At 45.2% G+C, this 21,518-nt stretch overlaps 1 protein-coding gene across 6 annotated transcripts in view; it reads left to right on the forward strand.

Moving 5' to 3' along the window:
• Window positions 1-21,518, forward strand: part of CELF6 (CUGBP Elav-like family member 6) — a 172,434-nt gene that overhangs the window by 68,823 nt on the left and 82,093 nt on the right. For 2 of the 6 annotated variants that reach the window (XM_087704098.1, XM_087704099.1), the window contains exon 1: window positions 5,651-6,009. The exons of the other annotated variants lie outside the window; for them this stretch is intronic. In XM_087704098.1, coding sequence (XP_087560224.1) covers window positions 5,923-6,009 — 87 coding nt within the window. In that variant the 5' untranslated portion in view covers window positions 5,651-5,922. Of the gene's footprint in view, window positions 1-5,650; window positions 6,010-21,518 lie in introns of those variants that run through there. 6 annotated transcript variants of the gene reach the window in all.

A 21,518-nucleotide genomic window follows, 5' to 3' on the forward strand; every position in this document is an offset into this window, starting at 1 on the left:
CTCTTCTAACCGGTTGGGTAGATTTGACGAACCGGTTCTATCGAACTGGTGCGAACTGGTAGGAACCCACCTCTGGGTTTTGGGTTAAACCTCCACAAATTTAGGGAGGAAAACAAAGCAACTCTGAATATTATGAAGGATTTCCCCAAGATGTCAGAGGAAACCTGGTGGCACATTAATTGATTCAAATGACATCTATTTCATGATTCGTGTGCATCTCCTAACTTCACTCCTAACTTGTGCGACGTGGTGACTCAGTGGCTAAGATGCCAAAGTTGTCAATTAGAAAGGTCGGCAGTTCGGCGGTTCGAATCTCTAGTGCTGCGCAATGGAATGAGCTCCCGTTACTTGTCCCAGCTTCTGCCAACCGAGCAGGTTAAAAAATGCAGGTAGAAAAATAGGAATAGGTCTCGGAAGGCTGCTATCATGTCTCCTCTGGTCCTTCTCTTCATTTGGCTGGCCATGCCCAGTTCCTGCAACCGTTCTCCATATGTTTGAGCCTCCAGTTCCCTAATCATCCTGGTTGCTCTTCTCTGCACTTTTTGTAGAGTCTCAACAACTTTTTTATCATGTGGTGACCAAAACTGGATGCAGTACTCTAGGTGTGGCCTTACTAGGGCTTTACAGAGTGGTATTAGTGCCTCCCTTGATCTTGAGGGTATCCCTCTGTTAATGCAAGTTGAGTTGTTTCCCGAAGGCTTAGGTCATAGATCAGCAGAAGCTTCCAAAGTAGGTCTTGGTGCTGAACTCAAGTTGATTGGCATCACTTTGAGAAGGTAGGCAAGATCTTGATTTGGTTGCTTTGTTGATATTTTTTAAATTTTCTTTTTGTTTAAGAACCTGATTAATACTGCCTTGACTGAAGATTCCCATTTCAATAACTGTGGGTGGAGGCCAAGTAGATGTGATGTTGGCCTAAGAATGGCCTAATTCCTTCTGGTAGATGAAGATGGCTCTACTCTGGTTGTCTATGGGGATTCTCAGTCATCCTGGTCATGGTTGTCCCAAAGGTGATTTTTTTCAAGAGGCAACTGGACCTTCTGGTTTTTCTTTGAAGACCTTTCCCTTCTCATCCTAGAAGCTTCTTCAACTGAAGAGCCTTTCCATGACCGATAGTCCTTGACTTACAAGTGTCCATTTAGTGACCGTTCAAAATCAGAAGGGCACTAAAATAACAATTTTTCACACTTACCGCCGCTGTTGCGTCCCCATTGCTCACATGATTTATATTCAGGCACCTGACAACTGACTCACACTTATGACAGTGGCCGTTTCTCGGAATCATGGGGGGCCCCATTTGCGACCTTCTGACAAGCAAAGCGAACGGGGAAACCCGATTCGCTTAACGACCATGTTGCTAATGTAAGAAACCCAGTGATCCACTCAACACGAGTGGGGAGAAATGCATAAAAATGGGGTCAAACCCACGGAACAGATTTCTCACCCAGCAACATACATTTTGGGCTCAATAAGTTTGAGTTTGAGTTTGAGTTTTATTTCATTTGTATGCCGCCCTTTTCCCTGAAGGGACTCAGGGCGGCTCACAACTCAAGGGAAGGGGGATACAGACAGTTAACAACAACACAAAAACAATACATAGTTAAAACGCAACAATCATACCATTCGAGATAGGGGCAATGATTTTTTATCCCCAGGCCTGTCGGAACAGCCAGGTTTTAAGGGCTATGCGGAAGGCCTGGAGGGTGGTGAGGGTGCGAATCTCCATGGGGAGTTCGTTCCAGAGGGTCGGAGCAGCCACAGAGAAGGCTCTTCTCCGGGTGGTCGCCAGTCGACACTGGCCGGCGGATGGAATTCGGAGGAGGCCTGCTCTGTGCGATCTAATCGGTCTGGTGGAGGTAATAAGTTGAGGACCACCTGTATTTTCACCAGGAATACTTTTGGAGTGGAAAGGGATTCCCCATCTCGGCTGCAAATTGAAATAAGGACTGGGGTTAATGTTGAGATGAACACGCAACTCTAAGGAAGGCTGCGATTTCTGCATGAAGCAATGCCAGGGACTTACAGGCAAGGTTAAAAGCATTAGAGTTGCACCAGTTCAAGGCTTGGGCATACGGGGCAATGCGATGATGCCTGCATTTAAATCAAATAGCAAATAGATTTTTTTTTCCACCCCTCTTTAGATAAAGTGGCCTCTAGAGGAAAGAAAACGGTTCTGGGGCGTAGAAAAATAAAAACAGCGAAATTCTAAATTTGCCACCAAGGTTTCAGGTATGAATGCCTGTCTGTCAAGAGTAACTCTGTGTGTGTGTGTGTGTGTGTGTGTGTGTGTGTGTGTGTCTTGATTCATCTCTAATGGATTTTTAAGAAGGAAGGAAAAAAAATATGCCAAAGAAGTGACGGAAAGGTGAGGATATAAAGAGGGGATGAGAAACTTCTGGCCCTCTTGGAAAATAGAAGGATTGCGTAGCTTTGCCGAAGACACACAACAGCCTTGGTTGAAGTCTTCAGAGCTGCTTTCCTAAGACGTGTTTTGCTGAGTTCATTTTTTTGTGCATGTGGGTGGCTTAGGGTGTGTGGTTGAATGAGGTCTCTTTGGCCAGTAAAAATAAGAATAGAATAGAATAGAATAGAATAGAGTAGAGGAATGAAGGAATAGAATAGAAATAGAATTGAATTGAATAGAAATAGTATAGTATAGAATAGAAATAGACTAGAATAGAAATAGAATATAGATAGAATAGAATAGAATAGAATAGAATGGAATGGAATGGAATGGAAATAGGAATAGGACTCAGATTAGGACTAGGAGCAGAGCAGAGCAGAGCAGAGCAGAGCAGAGCAGAACAGAATAAGGAATAGAATTAGGACTATGATAAGAGTAGAGTAAATAGAATAGAATAGAATGGAATAGAGGAATGAAGGAATAGAATAGAAATAGAATAGAATTCAATAGAAATAGTATAGTATAGAATAGAAATAGAATAGAATAGAAATAGAATATAGATAGAATAGAATAGAATGGAATGGAATGGAATGGAATGGGAATAGGAATAGGAATAGGACTCAGATTAGGACTAGGAGCATAGCAGAGCAGAGCAGAACAGAACAGAATAAGGAATAGAATTAGGACTATGATAAGAGTAGAGTAGAGTAGAGTAGAATAGAATAGAATGGAATAGAGGAATGAAGGAATAGAATAGAAATAGAATAGAATTCAATAGAAATAGTATAGAATAGAAATAGAATAGAAATAGAATAGAAATAGAATATAGATAGAATAGAATAGAATAGAATAGAATAGAATAGGAATAGGAATAGGACTCAGATTAGGACTAGGAGCAGAGCAGAGCAGAACAGAATAAGGAATAGAATTAGGACTAGAACTAGGACTAGGACAAGAGTAGAGTAGAGTAGAATAGAATAGAATAGAATTCTTTATTGGCCAAATGTGATTGGACACACAAGGAATTTGTCTTTGGTGCATATCCTCTCAGTGCACATAAAGAAAAATAAAATAGAATACATTCATCACGAATCATAAGATACAACACTTAGTGATACTCATAGGTTACTAATAAGCAATCAAATCATACTAGGAAACAAATAAAACAATATACATTTTAAAGATACAAGCAACATGGTTATAGTCATAAGTGGGAAGAGATAGGTACTAGGAAGAAAGAGAAGAATAATAGCAATACAGTCTTAGTGGGTACTATGAGAATATTGAGGAAATTAGGTTAGCAGAGAGATGGCATTCGGGGGGGGGGACTGTCCATGTGTCTTGGTGTGCAGTGCCCTATAGCGTCGTTTTGAGGGTAGGAGTTGAAACAATTTATGCCCAGGATATGGGGGGTTTGTAGTTATTTTCACAGCCCTCTTTTTGACTCGTGCAGTGTGCAGGTCTTCAAAGGAAGGCAGATTGGCAGCCATTGTTTTTTTCTGCAGTTCTGATTATCCCTTGAAGTCCGTGTCTGTCTTGTTGGGTTACAGAGCCAAAGAAGGCAGTTATGGAGGTGCAGATGACAGACTCAATCATGCGAACGAAGACAGAAACCAGGAAGAGGGTTGAGGGCCACAGAAATCTTGTGTTCTGCTTCTGCCCCTTTGGCTGCCCCATCTGTTCCCATCTCCCAGGTCTGGTCTCGATCCCCACACCTTCCTCCTCCCCTTCTGCTAACTCCAGAATTCCTAAAGAAGACCAAATGGTCACCTCCGTGTGGTAGTCTCAAAGCATAGGGAGGCATAACATCTGCCGAGCACATCTCTCGTTTCCCAAATGGGCATTTCCCGGAACCAGAACTGGGAGAGGGGAATAGATTTTAAGATTAGGGATAGGAGTCAAACTGAGGTTCTCAGCCCTTCTAATCTAGACTTGAGCCATCTCTGGTAGGTTTAGGTCTAGCTAGAAAGTTGATTGTGGCTCAGGGAAATCATGTAGAAACCAGGGATAGAGAAAGAGTGTGAGGGAGGAAGACAGAAAGAAGGAGAGAGGGAGAAAGAGAGAATGAGAGAGAAAGAGGAAATAAGAGAGAAAAAAGATGGAGAAACAGAGAGTGAGAAGGTGAGAAAGAAAGAGAAGGAGAGAAAGAGAGGGGGAAGGAGTGAGAGGGAGAAAGAGGAAGGAAGGGAGAATGAGAGAAAAAGAGAAAGAGAGTGAGTCTGAGAGAGGAGAGAACAAGAGGGGGAGAGAGAGAGGAAATGAGAGAGAGGGAAAGTGAGAGGAAGGTAAAAAGAGAGAATGAGAGAAGAAGAGAGTAGTGAGTATGAGAGACAGAACAAGAAAGAGAGAGAGAATGAGAGAATGAAAGAGAAAGAGAGGAAATGAGAAAGGGAAAGAGAAGAAAGAACGAGAGGGAGAAAAAGAGAGTGAGAGAATAAGAGAGTGAGAGAGAGAATGAAAGAGAAAGAGGAAATGAGAAAGGGAAAGTGGGAAGAAAGAGAATAAGAGGGAGAATAAGAGAGAGAGAATAAGAGAGGGAATGAAAGAGAAAGAGAGGAAATGAGAAAGGGAAAGAGAAGAAAGAACGAGAGGGAGAAAAAGAGAGTGAGAGAATAAGAGAGTGAGAGAATAAGAGAGTGAGAGAGAGAATGAAAGAGAAAGAGGAAATGAGAAAGGGAAAGTGGGAAGAAAGAATAAGAGGGAGAATAAGAGAGAGAGAATAAGAGAGGGAATGAAAGAGAAAGAGAGGAAATGAGAAAGGGAAAGAGAAGAAAGAACGAGAGGGAGAAAAAGAGAGTGAGAGAATAAGAGAGAGAGAGAATGAAAGAGAAAGAGGAAATGAGAAAGGGAAAGTGGGAAGAAAGAGAATAAGAGGGAGAATAAGAGAGAGAGAATAAGAGAGGGAATGAAAGAGAAAGAGGAAATGAGAAAGGGAAAGTGAGAAGAAAGAGAATGAGGGGGAGAAAAAGAGAGAGAGAATGAGAGAGAATGAAAGAGAAGAAATGAGAAAGAGAAAGTGAGAAGAAAGAATGAGAGGGAGAAAAAGAGAGCGTGCGGGAGAATAAGAGAGAAGGAAGAGAGAGAATACGAGATGTGTATGAAAGAGGGAACGGGAGAGAGGAGGAGGAGGAGGGGGGGGTCTTTCTCCCCTCCATCGGAGCCAGCTGCTGCTCGGGGCTGGGCCACGGCGGGTGCGCTCTTCCCCACGCCCACCTCTCCCCCCTCCCCCACCCCTGCCAGGAGCTGACACTGTGATGTATTCAGCAGCACAGCCAGCTTACTGTCTCGCTCTGTGTGCGCGTCTGTGTGCGAGCGTGTGCAAGTGTGTGCGAGCCTGCGTGCGTGCGTGTGTGTCTGTGTGCCTGCCCTGCGCGCGTGTGTGTGAGAGAGAGAGCGAGAGCGAGAGAGAGAGAGAGAGAAAGTGAGCGAGCGAGCGAGTGTGTGTGGGCGCCTATGTGCCTCTGTCTCCTCTCGCTGACTCCGAAAAGCAGCGGTGGCAGCCGAAGGAGCTCGGGACCATGCAGCTGCCCCAGCTCGTGGTCCCCCCTCCGAGCCGGGTCCCCCTTGTTTGGATGCCCGCCGGCTCCAACTTCCTCTGTGTCGAGGTAGGCTGAGGCTTTTTTTGTGGCTTCCTCCGTCTTTGTCTGTCTCTGTTGTGGCCTTTGTCTGGAATCGGAAGGCGAGCCCAGCCAACCCTACTCAACCCAATCTCATCTTCCTTTCCCTTCTTTCCCTCCCTCCCTCCCTCCCTTCCTTTCTCCCTCCCTCCCTCCTTCCCTCGCTCCCTTCCTTCTTTCCTTCCTTCCCCATCTCTCTCTCCTCTCTGTTACTGGAGCCGCCTGCCCTCCGCCTGGCACCGGGAGGAGATCTGCCAGGTGGCACAGCCCCTCTGGAGGGAACCTTGTCCAATTGGGGCGAGAACCACCCCTCTCATGGGTGGGTGGGTGAGTGCGGGGGGGGGGAGAGGAGGATCCCACGGAACGAAGGGGGAGGAAGGTTGGGAACCGGGACCCCCCCTCCTGGCAAATTGGCTGGTCGTTGTTTTTTTTTTAAGGATAGGAGGAGATTTTCTTTGGATGCAAGGGGGGGGGGAGGAGGAGGAGGAGGATGCTAACTGGTATTGCCCCCTCCCCTCACCCTCCATGAGCGAGGGAGAGAGGGGAGGAGGGTTTGTCTGGCTGCATGGTGGGCCACATGGCTCCCTGGCTCTCTCTCCAGCATGAAAAGGGACAGATGTTTTGAATGCATGCTGGATTTGCCACTGAGTATTTTTATTTTTTTTGCACAGAGGTGGAGATCCGGGCAGGTGTGGACGGTGTTGAGCAGCTCGGGGAGCAGGGGGGGGGGGGGTTAGGGCACGTGGTGAAGCGAGCAAGAAGGGTCTTTGGGCTCGGCTGGGCGAGGGGGGCAAGCCCCCTGCTGGGTGGGTGTGGCTGAGTCCAGGTCTATCCCTCCTGAGTTAAAATGGAGGCCCTGGGAGTTGAGATGGTTGAACCAGAGCTGCCACTCAGCTTCCCCTGGACCACTCTGAACACCTCCTCCTCCTCCTCCTCATCAGCTGGCATTTGCTGCCAGCCCCACCCCCTGCCAGCCAGTTCCACGGGGGAGAAAGAGATGGGGAGCTGGGAGGGAGATGTGCCTTGAAGATGGGAGGGAAACGCCGGGCAGGAAGTGGGTGCTCCAGAACAGGAAATCCCTCCTGCGTATCTGATCCATGGCGGTAGGGTGGGATCAGAAGAAGAAGCTTTGGGGAAAGGGGACAACTTTGGGGGAGAGTGATAGCAAGGAAGAGGAGAGGGGAGGGATTCATTTCCCACGATGGAATTCTCCCTTCCTTCCATGTCTCCTGATTCAACCCACAAGTCCATCCTTTTCTCTCGCCGTCTTAATGTCCATCTGTGTTGGATCCCAAGCTGGTGGCCACCATCATCCCCACAAAATGAATAAGAATGAAAAAAACGGGAAGGTTGAAATCTGCATGATTTCCCATGGAGTTTAGAACCTCTCTTCATTTTCGCCGTCGCCTCTGAGGGTCCACGCCTTCATACGTCTCCTGTTGGGGTTGCCCAAAAGGCTAAACTTGGCTAGCAGAAGGTTTGGGTCGATGGTACTTCAGAGTCTTTGGTACCAATCTTGGTGGGTGGCATGAAAAAGGGGTCTCTGGACTGAGCTATAATAGGATTTATTCATCTGGGTACCTCATGTCGTGTGAAGAGAGGGGCCGTGTTTAGGAATTTCGATCTTGTGCGAACCCGACTGCGAATATGAATGCAGGTAGTCCTCGACTTACGACCACAGTGGAGACCAAGATTTCTGCCGCTAAGCAAGACATTTATGAATTTTGCCCCGTTGTAGGAATTTTCTCGCCACCTTGATTAAGGGAATCCCTTCAGTTGTTAAGCTAGCCACACGGTCGTTAAGTGAATCAGGATTCCCCATTGGTTTTCCTCGCCAGGAGGTCACAAATGGGGACCGCTTGACCCCCGGATGCTGCAACCGTCATAAATGCGAATCCATTGCCAAGCCTCTGAAATTTGATCACGTGGCCGTGGAGGATAGTGCAACGGTCGTAAGTGCGGGAAAGGGTTATAGGTCACTTTTTCCAGTGGCGTGGTAATTTTGGTCACTAAATGAAGAGTTGTACGTCAAGGACCGCCTGTAAGGTTTCGTTCAGGCGTATTGGTTTGATGAATGTGCTGGAGTCCCTCTGGTTTGTGATTTATGTGCTTATAAAAAAAAAAAAAACACGAGATATTCCAGCCGTTATTTGTATTGGCGGTCCCTATAACTACTCTATCGATCTGAAAAACGACTCGTGTTTCATTCGTCCAAATATTGGCCAGGAAAGCAATGCCCTGTATAAGCTATTCCTCATAAACAATGACATTACCTTCTCCGTAACCTTGCGAAGATTTGGTATAAAATTGGCACCACGTTTCACAAACAATAGCTTCTCTCTCTCCCCCCCCCCACTTCTTCTTGATCCTCGTGTCAAATTTTAGGTCGATCTGTCCTAGACATCCCTTCCTGCGCACGCGAGCATGCTATGATGAGCCAATTTTGAGTCCAGCGGCTCCTACGTGACACTTGCTCTCTTCTAATCACTGCCCAAGATTGTTGGGAGATTAGAAGCCCAATTCCAAGCTAGAGATCGCTCTGATGAGGTAGGTCAGGTAAGGAAGATTTCATGTGGTTTGTAGAGAGGTGCGAGATTCAGGAATGAGATTGGGTCGGTCAGAAGCAACCTGTACAGGTAAAGGTAAAGGTTCCCCTTGCATGTATGTGCTAGTCGGTCTCGACTCTAGGGGGCGGTGCTCCTCTCCGTTTCAAAGCCGAAGAGCCAGCGCTGTACGAAGACATCTCCGTGGCCATGTGGCCGGCATGACTCAACGCTGAAGGAGCGTGAAACACTGTTCCCTTCCCACCAAAGGTGGTCCCTGTTATTCTACTTGCATTTTTTACATGCTTTCAAACTGCGAGGTTGGCAGAAGCTGAGACAAGTCACGGGAGCTCACTCGGTTATGCGGCGCTAGGGATTCGAACCGCTGAACTGCCGACCTTTCTGACTGATAAGCTCAGCAGTCTTAGCCACTGAGCCACCATTTCCCTAACTTTATGTACAACTTAGCTTAATAAGTGTACAGGGAATAACTCAGAGGTGTCAAACTCAAGGCCCCAGGGCCGGATCCGGCCCGCGGGGTACTTAGATCTGGCCCACGGGGCCGCCCTGGAAACAGTGAAGGATTGGCACACAGTGCTTCTGCCACTGAAAATGGGCTCCCGAGCTCCATTTTCATTGGCAGAGGATTGCAGGAGGCTGTGGCAGCTGAAAATGGAGCTCAGGAGCCCGTTTTCACTGGTAGGCTACTCAGGCCACTACAGGCACCCCCAATAAGCGTGACGTTGTGGCTGGCCAAGCCCACCTTGGCCATTCCCCCCCCCCCAAGGTCAAACACAGTCCTGATGCAGCCCTCAATGAAAATCAAGTTTGACACCCCTGGAATAACTCTTTCTGAGAGGTCCTTGGTGGCATCTAAACTTGGTTCAACCAACCAAGCTCAGAGAGCATCAAAAAACCCTCGTTTCCACTGTGAGCTACAGATGTTCTCCTTGATAGATAGTTTTCTTTCTTTGATTCATGTGGATGTTCTTTTCTCTTTTACGTGCAAAGTAAATCCATGTAGCCATCACAAATGTTGAGATATGGAAATCACAGCCTTTGTACAACAGCAAAGCATGTGACTTAAATTCCCAGAGACAATGGGGCTGGGTAGTCTTCTGACAAATGGAAGGCTGGAGTGAATAAAATAGGAATGTTAGCCTATCCACTTCCTCTTGTGTCCTTTAAGCTTTCCCTTGGCTCTGGAGACCTCAAAGAAAAATGGCTTCGGAAAGGGAAAGGATGGTTCTTGGCCAACGTCTCCTCATCTGTTCAAGTCTCCCCCATCCACAACTCATGATGTCTCTCCAAGATGAGGCTGCCTAAATGAGCCAGGTTGTCTGCAGAGGAACATCTGGAGATAAGGTTGTGGGCTGAGGCCAGGTCTATCCCTCCCGAGTTAAAATGGAGGCCCTGGTGGTTGAGATGGTTGAACCAGAGCTGCCACTCAGCTTCCCTGGACCACTCTGAACACCTCATCATCCTCATCAGCTGGCATCTGCCAGCCCCAGCCCCTGTCAGTTCCGCAGGGAGAAAGAGATGGGGAGTTGGGAGGAAGATGTGACTTGAGGATGGAAGGGAAACACCCGGCAGGAAGTGGGTGCTCCAGAACAGGAAATCCCGCCTGTGCATCTGATCCATAGCAGTAGAGTGGGATCAGAAGGTTTGGGGACAACTTTGGGGCTGAGTGATAGCAAGGAAGAGTAGAGGAAGGGATTAATTTCCCACAATGGAATTCTCCCTTCCTTCCATGTCTTCTGTTTCAACTGTTCCATCACATTTGGACCTTCTAGATAAGCGACCGAGGGGTAGGATTTGAGAGACCCACGATGAAAATACCGAGTCCGTTATGTCTTCGTCATGGATGTATTTTCCAGAAAGAAACATAGCGGTAGAATAAATGGAACAGCTTGCCTCCAGAAGTTGTGAATGCCCCAACACTGGAAGTCTTTAAGAAGATGTTGGATAGCCATTTGTCTGAAACGGTATAGGGTTTCCTGCCTAGGCAGGAGGTTGGACTAGAAGACCTCCAAGATCCCTTCCCTGCTATTGTATTAAGTCATGGGGAAAGGGGGGGAGGTTACTAATGATGTCTGGACTTCCTGTAAAACAGGATGAAGAAATATCTGGCCTGCAAGCAGCCATTGCACTTCTAATCTAATTCCATCAGGACGAAGAGCAGATGGGCTTTGCATTTTGGTAGGCCAGCTCAGATGCAGAAATTCAAGATGGGTGATTCCCAATGGCTGGCATGGCATCTGAGAAGGACCTTGGGGCTTTGGTTGACTGCAAACGAAGTATGAGTCAGCAGTCTGAGGCCGAGATGAGACAAGGGAGCAGAAACGAGAATGGTAGCGCTTCTTCTGGTTTGACAAAGTCCAGCTAAGATCGTTGTATCCAGATTTGGGCCCTGGACTCAAGAGGAAGGTTGACAGATGACGTGTGTCAAGAAGAGGTGATTTTACTACTAGTTGTAGAGCCTGGCATATGAGCAGAAAGAAGGGTGCATGGAGGCGAGCTCAGTTGGGGTGCAGGAAAACTGGGTGTAGTCAACCTCTTGCGATGGGACAGAAGAGGCGGTGAATACCAATGGTAGAGATGCATAAATGCGGACGTTCTCTCAAAGCAGTGCTTCTGGTCTCTGTTAAACTTCATAGATATAAGTAGTCATCTACTAAGTGATCTAGATCCCATCCAAACTATGAAATTTCCTGCAGCAAAGATCTCCTAAATGCCCAGGTCGAAGCTGTGCTATGTGAAACGCACCCTTGAAGGCAACTTGACTAGTGTTGACCTTCTGATCTCAATGTGCACGGCACATATATGTATCAGGCAGAATACAAACATTGGTCAGGCCCAAATCTTTGCTTGGTTCCTACCACATATTAAGCCATCGTGTGGAACAATCGTGGCTTGAAATTCACGAGGGTTGGTTGAACCAAATCAGTTGTGGTTGAATCAGTCCATGGCTTAGTGCCCTAGATAACACCATCCATCACTTTCAGATGATAGATGTGGACAAAGGACTACAGAACAAGTCAATAGAGTCTTCTTCTCCAACCTGAATCTTAGAAGGACTACGATTCCCAGAAATCTCAGGCATCTGATCCAATTTCTAGAAGATGGGAGTTGGTTGGGCACAGCTTTCAACTATAGGATGAGCCTTGTCCATATTTCACTTATGTGAATAATAATAATAACAACAACAACAACAATAATAATAGCAGCAGATAAATTACAGATAAATAATTAAAGAAATTGCAGCTTCCTGCAATAACACCAGCAGAACTACAAAAAACTGTGCTACTCAGAACATCGTACATTTTAAGAAGGTCCTTGGTTGATACCTAGGACGCTGGCATCAACCCGTATCAACCATTAGCACCACTCAATGGTATTTGTGATGCATTTTTGAATGTTCAGTTGATTGAGTTTCATGTTTAATGAAATAATAATAATAATAGGAGCCCTTGGAGCAATACCTAAAGGGCTACCTCACTATTTGGAAATTCTAAATTTATGGGACTTGAACATTCTGATTCTACAAAAAACCGCCCTACTTGGAACAGCTTATATCCTCCAACGTTACCTTAACAGTCCCTAGGTCCTTGGTTAGGACTCGAGCTGTTGAGCTACCAACCAGCCCCAAAGGCTGTGAATCTCACCAAAGATTAACATCATCATCATCATCATCCCATCAACCATCAGTGCCAGTCAATAATATTTGTGATACATTTTTAAATATTAAGTTGGCTGAGTTTCATGTTTAATGAATAAAAGTTAATAAGGACAATAATAATAGCAGTAAATTTCTTGCTCACGCTTTCAAGAGGTGAGAACTAACAGTCAGAATTCATCTCTCTCTTTTTTTGTTGCTATTCCTCCACATTGTTGTTAAGGATATTTACTGTTTGAGGAAAGAAATTGTTGAGTTCTAATTTTCACTTGTTGTACATGCACCAGATGCTTAACTGAGTTACCAAATTAGCTCATTATATGGGGTCGAGAAAATACATTGAATAATACATGAAGAAAACAGGCTTAGTTTCCACCAAATGGAAGACACCCCCCCCCCAATCCCCCTACCTTAATCAAGCTTAAAACTAACCAGGTTTTGCATACAAGGTAAAACATAGCTTATTTTAGCCACTGGATCTTTAACTAAACTTTATGTGTACACAGTACAACATAACACATGTGTTTCAATTGACAAGATGGTGGAATTCAAATACTGGTTGGGAAGAACTGTTGATTAGAAAAGGATCTTCAGCTCCCCAGAAGAAGTTGCATGGATACAGAGATAGAAAGGTATACTGATGCTTTGAAGGAGTGGCAGAATCTGGGGGCAGAGTTAAAAGAGGGATCAGCCTAGACTCTCAACATAGTCACAAATGATTAAATCCAATCTCCCTTGAATTCTGTTGACCTTTGTCTAACGTTTAGCAGGTCTGAACCACACATTCTGTAAAGTCTGGGATGCGGTGGCTCAGCGGCTAAGATATTGAGCTTGTCGATCAGAAGGTCGGCAGTTTGGCGGTTCGAATCCCTAGCGCGCGTAACGGAGTGAGCTCCCATTACTTGTCCCAGCTTCTGCCTACCTAGCAATTCGAAAGCAAGTAAAAAATGCAAGTAGAAAAATAGGGACCACCTTTGGTGGGAAGATAACAGCTCTCCCTGCACCTCTGGTGTTTAGTCACCTGGCCACAGAGACATCTTTGGACAGTGCTGGCTGTTCGGCTTTGAAACGGAGATGAGCACCGCCCCCTAGAGTTGGGAACGACTAGCATGTATGTGCGAGGAGAATCTTTACCTTTTGCCTTTTACCATTGAGATTCCTATCCACAGAAATAAATCAGTTTAATTGGACCTACATGTGTGGATCTGATCCAGTGGTGGGTTTCAAAATTTTTTCGAACCTACTCTGTGGGTGTGGCCTCCTTTGTGGGAGTGGCTTGCTGGCCATGTGACCTGGTGGGAGCGGCTTGCTGGCCATGTGTTTTCTTTCTTTCTTTCTTTCTTTCTTTCTTTCTTTCTTTCTTTCTCTCTCTCTTTCTCTCTCTCTCTCCTTCCTTTTGTCTCTCTGTCCCTTTTTCCTTTTTTTCTTTCATCTCTCTCTCACTTTTTCTTTCTTTTTTCTTTTTTTCTTTATTTATTTCTTCCTTTCTTTCTCTTTCTCTCTCTGTGTGTGTGTGTGTGTGTCAGTGGTGGGTTTCAAAAAATTTTGGAACCTCTTCTGTAGGTGTGGCCTGCTTTCCGGGTCCACTGGTGGAACCTCTTCTAACCGGTTCGGTAGATTTGACGAACCGGTTCTACCGAACTGGTGCAAACTGGTAGGAACCCACCTCTGATCTGATTCTTTGGTGCCCTGGACAATACTGCCCAGGTCAAATGAAAACCTGGGTTGGAAAACTTCAGAAGATCTTGCAGATTGTGTCTCTGGCAATAAAAATTATTTAATATAGATTAGTTATCCATTACAGTAATGCCCTTGTTAAGCACATATCATAATAGCCCTGGAAAAGAACAGCAAAGAAATCCCTACTCTGCATGTTTGCAAGTGATGAGGACTTTTCTTTGTTTTACTTAGTATTAATGCCCATCTTAAAAACCCACAGAGCTGGGGTGGGGGATAAGGAAAGGAAAAAGCAGCACACGACTTTTTCTAAGCGAAGATGTCAGAGGCCCCTTCGAGAGAGTCTCCTTACCAATCATTGTATATTTTACATCTGCCCATTTGAAAGGAAGTGCGGAGAGGTCATGTCTTCTTTGCCTTAACTCTAAAAGCAATCTAACCAATTTTGGCTGATTGGAGAGGGGGGAAAAATGCTGTCTCTAATGAGATGGGAAATCACCAGGAACTGCCACAATTAGATTGGAAAAATACCCCGGAACGCACGACAATTTCTGCAGCATTGCTAAGAAAAACATGGACGCGTAGAGGCAGTCACTCCAAGTTGAGCTTGGCTGAAAAAAGCTTGACGTTATATTTCAAAAGCTACAGCACTTAAGACTTATATATCGCTTTGCAGGGCTTTACAGCCCTCTCTAAGGGGTTTGCAGAGTCAGCCTGTTGTTCCCCAAATAATTTGGGTCCTCATTTTACCGACCTCGGAAGGATGGAAGGCTGAATCAACCTTGAGCCGGTCAGGATTGAATTCCAGACTGTTGTAGAATGCTGCATTCTAACCACAAGAAAGGAAGGAAGGAAGGAAGGAAGGAAGGAAGGAAGGAAGGAAGGAAGGAAGGAAGGAAGGAAGGAAGGAAGGAAGGAAGGAAGGAAGGATCAAACGCCAGGCTGTGGGCAGAGTTTACCTGCAATACTGCATTCTAACTACTGTGCCATCACTGCTCCTATAAAGTTTATTAGACAACCCCTGACCTGTTGGGTCATCCTTTCAGAGATATTTCCTGGCCAAAAAACAACCAGAGTGGGAATCACTTTTGACTTCTTGTCAGCTTTCCTATTGGCTTTCATTAAAGGAACCTCGGAGGGAGCATCGGAAATGACAATCAAATAACCATAGCTGTGCATGGCAGCGTGGTGGTGCTGAAGCGGCCACAACTTTGCCAAATTTCAATCCCACAACTGGTCCCAGATTTTGGGCCGATTCTTTAAACTAGCCCATTTTAAATCAGTTGATTCAAAAATGATTGTTCTATGACGTACCATTTTGTTAGCAAATAGGAACAGGAGAGTTTTAGTAGTAGATATAGATGGTTGATTGGAGGGATGGAGGGATGGATGGATAGATAGGGATAGCTGGAGAGAGAGAGAGAGATGATAGATAGAAACAGATAGATAGGCAGGCGGACAGGCAGATAGCTAGATAACAAGATAGAGATAGATGGATAGTTGGAAAGAGATGATACACAGAAGCATAGATAGATAGATAGATAGATAGATAGATAGATAGATAGATAGATAGATAGATAGATAGATAGATAGATAGATAGATGACAGACAGACAGACAGAGATAGCTGGATATATGGAGAGAGAGATGATAGACAGAAAGATATAGATAGATAGATAGATAGATAGATAGATAGATAGATAGATAGATAGATAGATAGATAGATAGATAGATAGATAGATAGATAGATAGATAGATAGATATAGCTGGCTAGCTGGAGAGAGAGATGATAGACAGAAAGAAAGAAAGAGAGAGAGAGAGCTGGCTAGCTAGAGAGAGAGATGATAGAAAGAGAGAGAGAGAGAGAGCTGGCTAGCTGGAGAGAGAGATGATAGAAAGAAAGAAAGAAGGAAGGAAGGAAGGATGGATGGATGGATGGATGGATGGATGGACGGACGGACGGACGGATGGATGGATGGATGGATGGACGGATGGATGGATAGATAGGCTGGCTAGCTGGAGAGAGAGATGATAGACAGAAAGAAAGAGAGAGAGAGAGCTGGCTAGCTGGAGAGAGAGATGATAAAAAGAAAGAAAGAAAGAAAAAAGGAAGGATGGATGGATGGATGGATGGATGGATGGATGGACGGACGGACAGAGACAGATACAAGACAGGGAGGAGGGAGGGAGATGGACTCTGAAGGGGGATGAGCTGCTATGTCCTATTTTTCCTTTAGCATATGGTTGGAGGTGGCTGTGCTTGTTTCCCAAACTCAACCATCTCGAGCTCTGAAACGGTGCTGAAAGGGAAGGCAGGAGATATTTCGGATTGTGTTGAATGTCACGTAATTCTCTCTGCTTTGAGAAAGGGCTGCTCAGAATAGGAGCCGTTAAGATTGGGTTCATCTCTGTTTTTCCTCCCTCTTCTTCGGGATAGGCAACTTTCAGGGATTAAGCTATCATTTCTCCTGATTCAAGTAACCTTTTGGGGGCTTTTAAGGAAAACATTCACTTCTGGTTTTGCTAAACAGAACAACCGCAGTTGGAAGGGACCTTGGAGGTCTTCTAGTCCAACCCCCTGCCTAGGCAGGAAACCCTATACACCTTCAAACAAATGGCTATCCAACATCTTCTTAAAGACTTCCAGCGTTGGGGCATTCACAACTTCTGGAGGCAAATTCTGTTCCACTGATTGACTGTTCTCACAGTCAGGAAATTCCTCCTCATTTCTAAGTTGCTTCTCTCCTTGATGAGTTTCCACCCATTGCTTCTTGTCCTGTCCTCGGGTGCTTTGGAGAATAGCTTGACTCCCTCTTCTTTGGGGCAGCCCCTGAGAGATTGGAAGACTGCTATCATGTCTCCCCTAGTCCTTCTTTCTATTAAACTAGACATACCCAATTCCAGCAGCCAATTTTCAGCCAACCCTCAGCCTTCCTGACAGATTATTGTATTCCTGTGGTTTTGATGCAAACGGCCCAGATGTTTTACTGATGGCTTGTTGAACAGGTCATCTCTTCAACCTGATATAGATTCTTTGGAATATTTACAGGGTCAGCAACCACCAGCTGATCTGTTAAATATGACCACAGTTAAAATGCTGAAAAGGGACGTAGTGGCTCAGACATTGGACTTCTTGATCAGAAAGATCAGCAATTTGGTGGTTCGAATCCCTATTTCCGCATAACGGAGTGAGCTCCCATGACTTGTTCCAGCTTCCGCCAACCTAGCAGTTGGAAAGCACGTGAAAAATGCAAGTAGAAAAATAGGAACCACCTTTGGTGGGAAGGCGACACCGTTCTGTGCGCCTTCGGCGTTGAGTCATGCCGGCCACATGACCACAGAGACATCTTCGGACAGCGCTGGCTCTTCGGCTTTGAAACGGAGATGAGCACTGCCCCCCTAGAGTCGGGAACGACTAGCAGATGTGTTTGAGGGGAACATTTTACCTTTAAAATGCTGAAAACAAGTTTAGTCATCTTTTTTTAAAAAATATGGATTTGAATAATACGCCCAGTAGCAACTCTTCAGCGCTGATCCTTAGAGAATTAATTTGGCTAGTATATTTTGAATGGCACGCAGGGTTATTCAACAAGGCTTGGCCATTTTCTGATCCTCTCGTGGCTAGTCTCCTTCTCCGACATTCGATACTCAAGCTAGAAGAATTATGAATAGGCGATGTCTTCTCCTCCCTCCCTCCCTCCCTGCCGAGAAGGGATTGTAAAAATATCCCGGAGATACAGATCACAATGAAAACATAGGATCTCTCTAGTAAACGGCTGTGGAACAGCTAGTTCCTTGCCCCAATTAAATTCATGCCATAAAGACATCCGTCGCTTAGAAACTTAAGTTCCTTCTCGCTGCTGTGCTAATCAGAAATGAGAGATTTGCTCTCTGCTCTCATGTTGTTTGCAGCTATCTGTGGCTGAAATGCTGGTTGCCAAAGCCATGTAGATATGGCTATTGGTATAGATACTACTAAAAGGGGCACGGTGGTTCAGTGGCTAAGGTGCTGAGCTTGTCGATCAGAAAGCTCGGCAGTTCAGCGGTTCGAATCCCTACCGCCCCATAACAGAGTGAGCTCCTGTTACTTGTCCCAGCTTCTGCCAACGTAGCAGTTCAAAAGCACGTGAAAAACGCAAGTAGAAAAATAGGAACCACCTTTGGTGGGAAGGTAACAGCGTTCTCTGAGCCTCTGGCGTTGAGTCATGCCAGCCACATGACCACGGAGACGTCTTCGGAGAGCGCTGGCTCTTCGGCTTTGAAACAGAGATGAGCACTGCTACCTAGAGTCGGGAACGACTAGCACATATGTATGAGGGGAACCTTTACCTCTAGATATCACTAAAATAAAAAGGGGGGAATTGACGTCTTCCGTTGAGAAAATGGGTGGAATGGATGGATGGACTAAAATAAAACAGGCCTTCTGCCACTAACATTTTCACCCAGGGGGAAGGATTTAGGCTTCAAAAGAAAAGAGATCCCTGTTTAGATTTTCTTCTGATGTTGCTCTTCAGGTCTTCTGTTCTTCTTCTTGTGGTTTCTGTTCTGCATTCACTTGTCATCTGTGAATGCTTTTCAAAGGTAACCAAGAATGGTTCTTTCTGGAGTGGTCCTCCTTATCTGTGATCAACTAATGAGTGACAGGCTTGGTTTGTCTAGAAGTCAAACCAAGTCAGAATAAAAAACATCATCCATGTAGGTTAGATATCCATCTACTTCATATTGGTGGTGGCAGATACCTCCCAACCTGTCCGAAGACCCTGTCCTTGGTATCTTGAAGGTTGGCACAGAAAGTAGTAGGACCTTGGCACCATTGACGTCACTCCATCGAGGGCTAATTTATTGGCCACTAGCTGATAACCCGGCGTTGCACCCGGGTATTTATTTATAGGGGGAAAATGTCCAGACCAAACGTAATTTCTAATGTTGGATTTCCCCCCTTACCAGAGGGAGCCTCCCTGTGGAGTACTGTGAAACCATTACCATGGCAACTCCACTACGCTGCACAGTAGAAGCCATTTTACAGCAGTACAGTAGAAGCCATTTTACAGCAGTACAGTAAAAGCCATTTAAAGGCACTACAGGCTGCATCTTAACCGAACGCACACCCCAAGGGGGTCTTACCCCCACAGTATTTTTTCTCCAGAGAGTAAGTCATCTGTGTACCAAGTTTGGTTAGAATTGCTCAAGGCATTCCAGAGTTGTGCTGGAACACACACACACACACACACACACACACACACAGAGAGAGACAAACAGAGCCATTTTTTGAATATATAGAAGACTGATCTCCAAGTCTTCAGAAAAGTTAACCTTGTTTTGATGTCTCTTCCTCGTCCCTTCTTTAGCTGGGGTAGAAAACAATGGATGCCCAATTTGTGAGCCAACTTAGAACGCACTATTGTACATTTGTTTTTAGAAATGCCCTCCTAAAACGATACAATTCTGATAGGTATGATGTAGGGGGGAGGGAGACCATATGGAAGGACAAATCTGTAGTTGTTCTTCACCCAACAGGATTAACTATTGGCACAATTGCACCAGGCATGAAACAGATAGGCTCAATTTTAACTTATACCTCAAGATGCAAATGGGCCATTGTTTTACTAACCTTCTAGGTTTCATCGGGGGAGCGCAAATGCCATCGCTGGGTTTGTAACTGGCCAAGTTAAGGCAAGCCTCTGCTTTTTACTGCTTCAGAATATGGAGATGATCGTCATCCAGAGTGGCTTTTAAAAAGGGAATTAGACAAATTGATGGAGGAGATGCAATTAATCCCTTGCTGCTCAGATTTAATGGCAACGTGCTATCCGCAGAACGCCTCTGAATGCCATCTGCTGGGGAGCAGGAGTAAGAAGTTACTCTGGTTCTGTTGTAGGCTTCACAGCAAAGCCAGATGTGGCTCCCCCACAAACTGGGAGTCCAATCACTGTGTGAGAACCTCTGGCCCGACTGCATCTGCTGAGTTAAAGCTTCCAGCATCCCTAACCTTTGTCCATGTTGCCCGCAGATCTGGAAATCCTACCGTGTTTCTCTCCGAAAATAAGACAGGGTCTTGTTTGCTTTTGACCCCCAAAATAAGCGCTTGGCCCTATTTTCGGGGAGGTCTTATTATTTTTGAGGTGCAGGAGGTGGTGAGCGTGGCCACCTCATGGCTGCTGCTGTGTTGCAATATTTTCAGGGAGGGCTTATTTTTGGAGAGAGCTTATTATTTTTGAGGTGCAGGAGGCGGTGAGCATAGTCACCTCATGGCTGCTGCTGTGTTGCAATATTTTCAGGGAGGGCTTATACATACACTCAAAAGCCCAATTGGGCTTATTATCCAGGGAGGTCTTATTTATGGGAAAACAGGGTAGTTTGCGAACCTTTAGAAAGATGTTTAGAGCCTTGTAGACTGAAAACATTTGAATGGTCACTTAGTGAATACTTGCAGTCCTCAACAGTTCATTTAGCAATCATTCAAAGTTACAACTACCGGAAAAAGTGATTTAGGACTGTTTTTTTCCAGGCTTATGACTGTTGCAGCATCCCCATGATCCTGTGATCAAAATTCAGACGCTTGGGAACTGACTCCTATTATTTACAACGGTCGCAGTATCCGAGGGTGGCATGGTGCCCTTTTAATAGCAATAGCAATAGCAGTTAGACTTATATACCGCTTCATAGGGCTTTCAGCCCTCTCTAAGCGGTTTACAGAGTCAGCATATTGCCCCCAACAACAATCCGAGTCCTCATTTTACCCACCTCGGAAGGATGGAAGGCTGAGTCAACCCTGAGCCGGTGAGATTTGAACCGCCGAACTGCAGAACTGCAGTCAGCTGAAGTAGCCTGCAGTGCTGCATTTAACCACTGCGCCACCTCGGCTCTTTTAAGACCTCGTGACAAGCAAAGTCAACGGGGAAACCAAATTTCCTTAACAACTGACTTCCTAACGGAACAACGGCAGTGATTCACTTAGCAACGCTGGCAGGAAAGGTGGTAAAATGGGGCAAAACTCACTTCACAAATGTCTCCCTTAGCAACAAAAATGTTGGGGGTCCAATGTGGTCGTAACCCGAGGACGACCTGTAGTGATCAAACCTATTTTCAACAGACCCAAAACAGTGTCAAGTAGACGCTTGTTGGGTTTCATTGATTTTTTTTTTGAATGCCCTCTGGTTTGCTTCCAGATTTTTCTTTTTTTAAAAAAAAATTATTTGACATTTTCCAAACATTAAAATCGCAATTACACTTTTACAGCTTTTCTGTTATCGGTATTTCTTTTTCTTTTTTTTTCTGATTTCGGGTTTTCCATTTTCCATTCTGTTATTTTATACCTATTCTTCTTTGTTTACTTCCTCATTTTTGCAATATATGCATCTGCGTGCAATATTCCCATCTCTCTTTGCTTTTGTAAATATATGCCGTCTCTTTTCATTGTGTTTGCTATGTGTTCCTTATGCATTGATTTTACATCTCTTTTCAAGCCAGTTATACCACCTGTTCCATATCCTGTAGTTTCTCTGCTTCCTCTCCATCTCTTCGTTCCATCGTTAGTGTATCCATTTCTGAGCATTCTAACACATTTTTTTTAAGAGCCAAGGTGGCGCAGTGGTTAAAGAG

This window comes from Thamnophis sirtalis, unplaced genomic scaffold (assembly GCF_051295495.1).
Source record: "Thamnophis sirtalis isolate CommonGarterSnake01/CBP01778 unplaced genomic scaffold, rThaSir2_p1.2 scaffold_2, whole genome shotgun sequence".
Taxonomy (NCBI): Eukaryota; Metazoa; Chordata; class Lepidosauria; order Squamata; family Natricidae; genus Thamnophis; species Thamnophis sirtalis.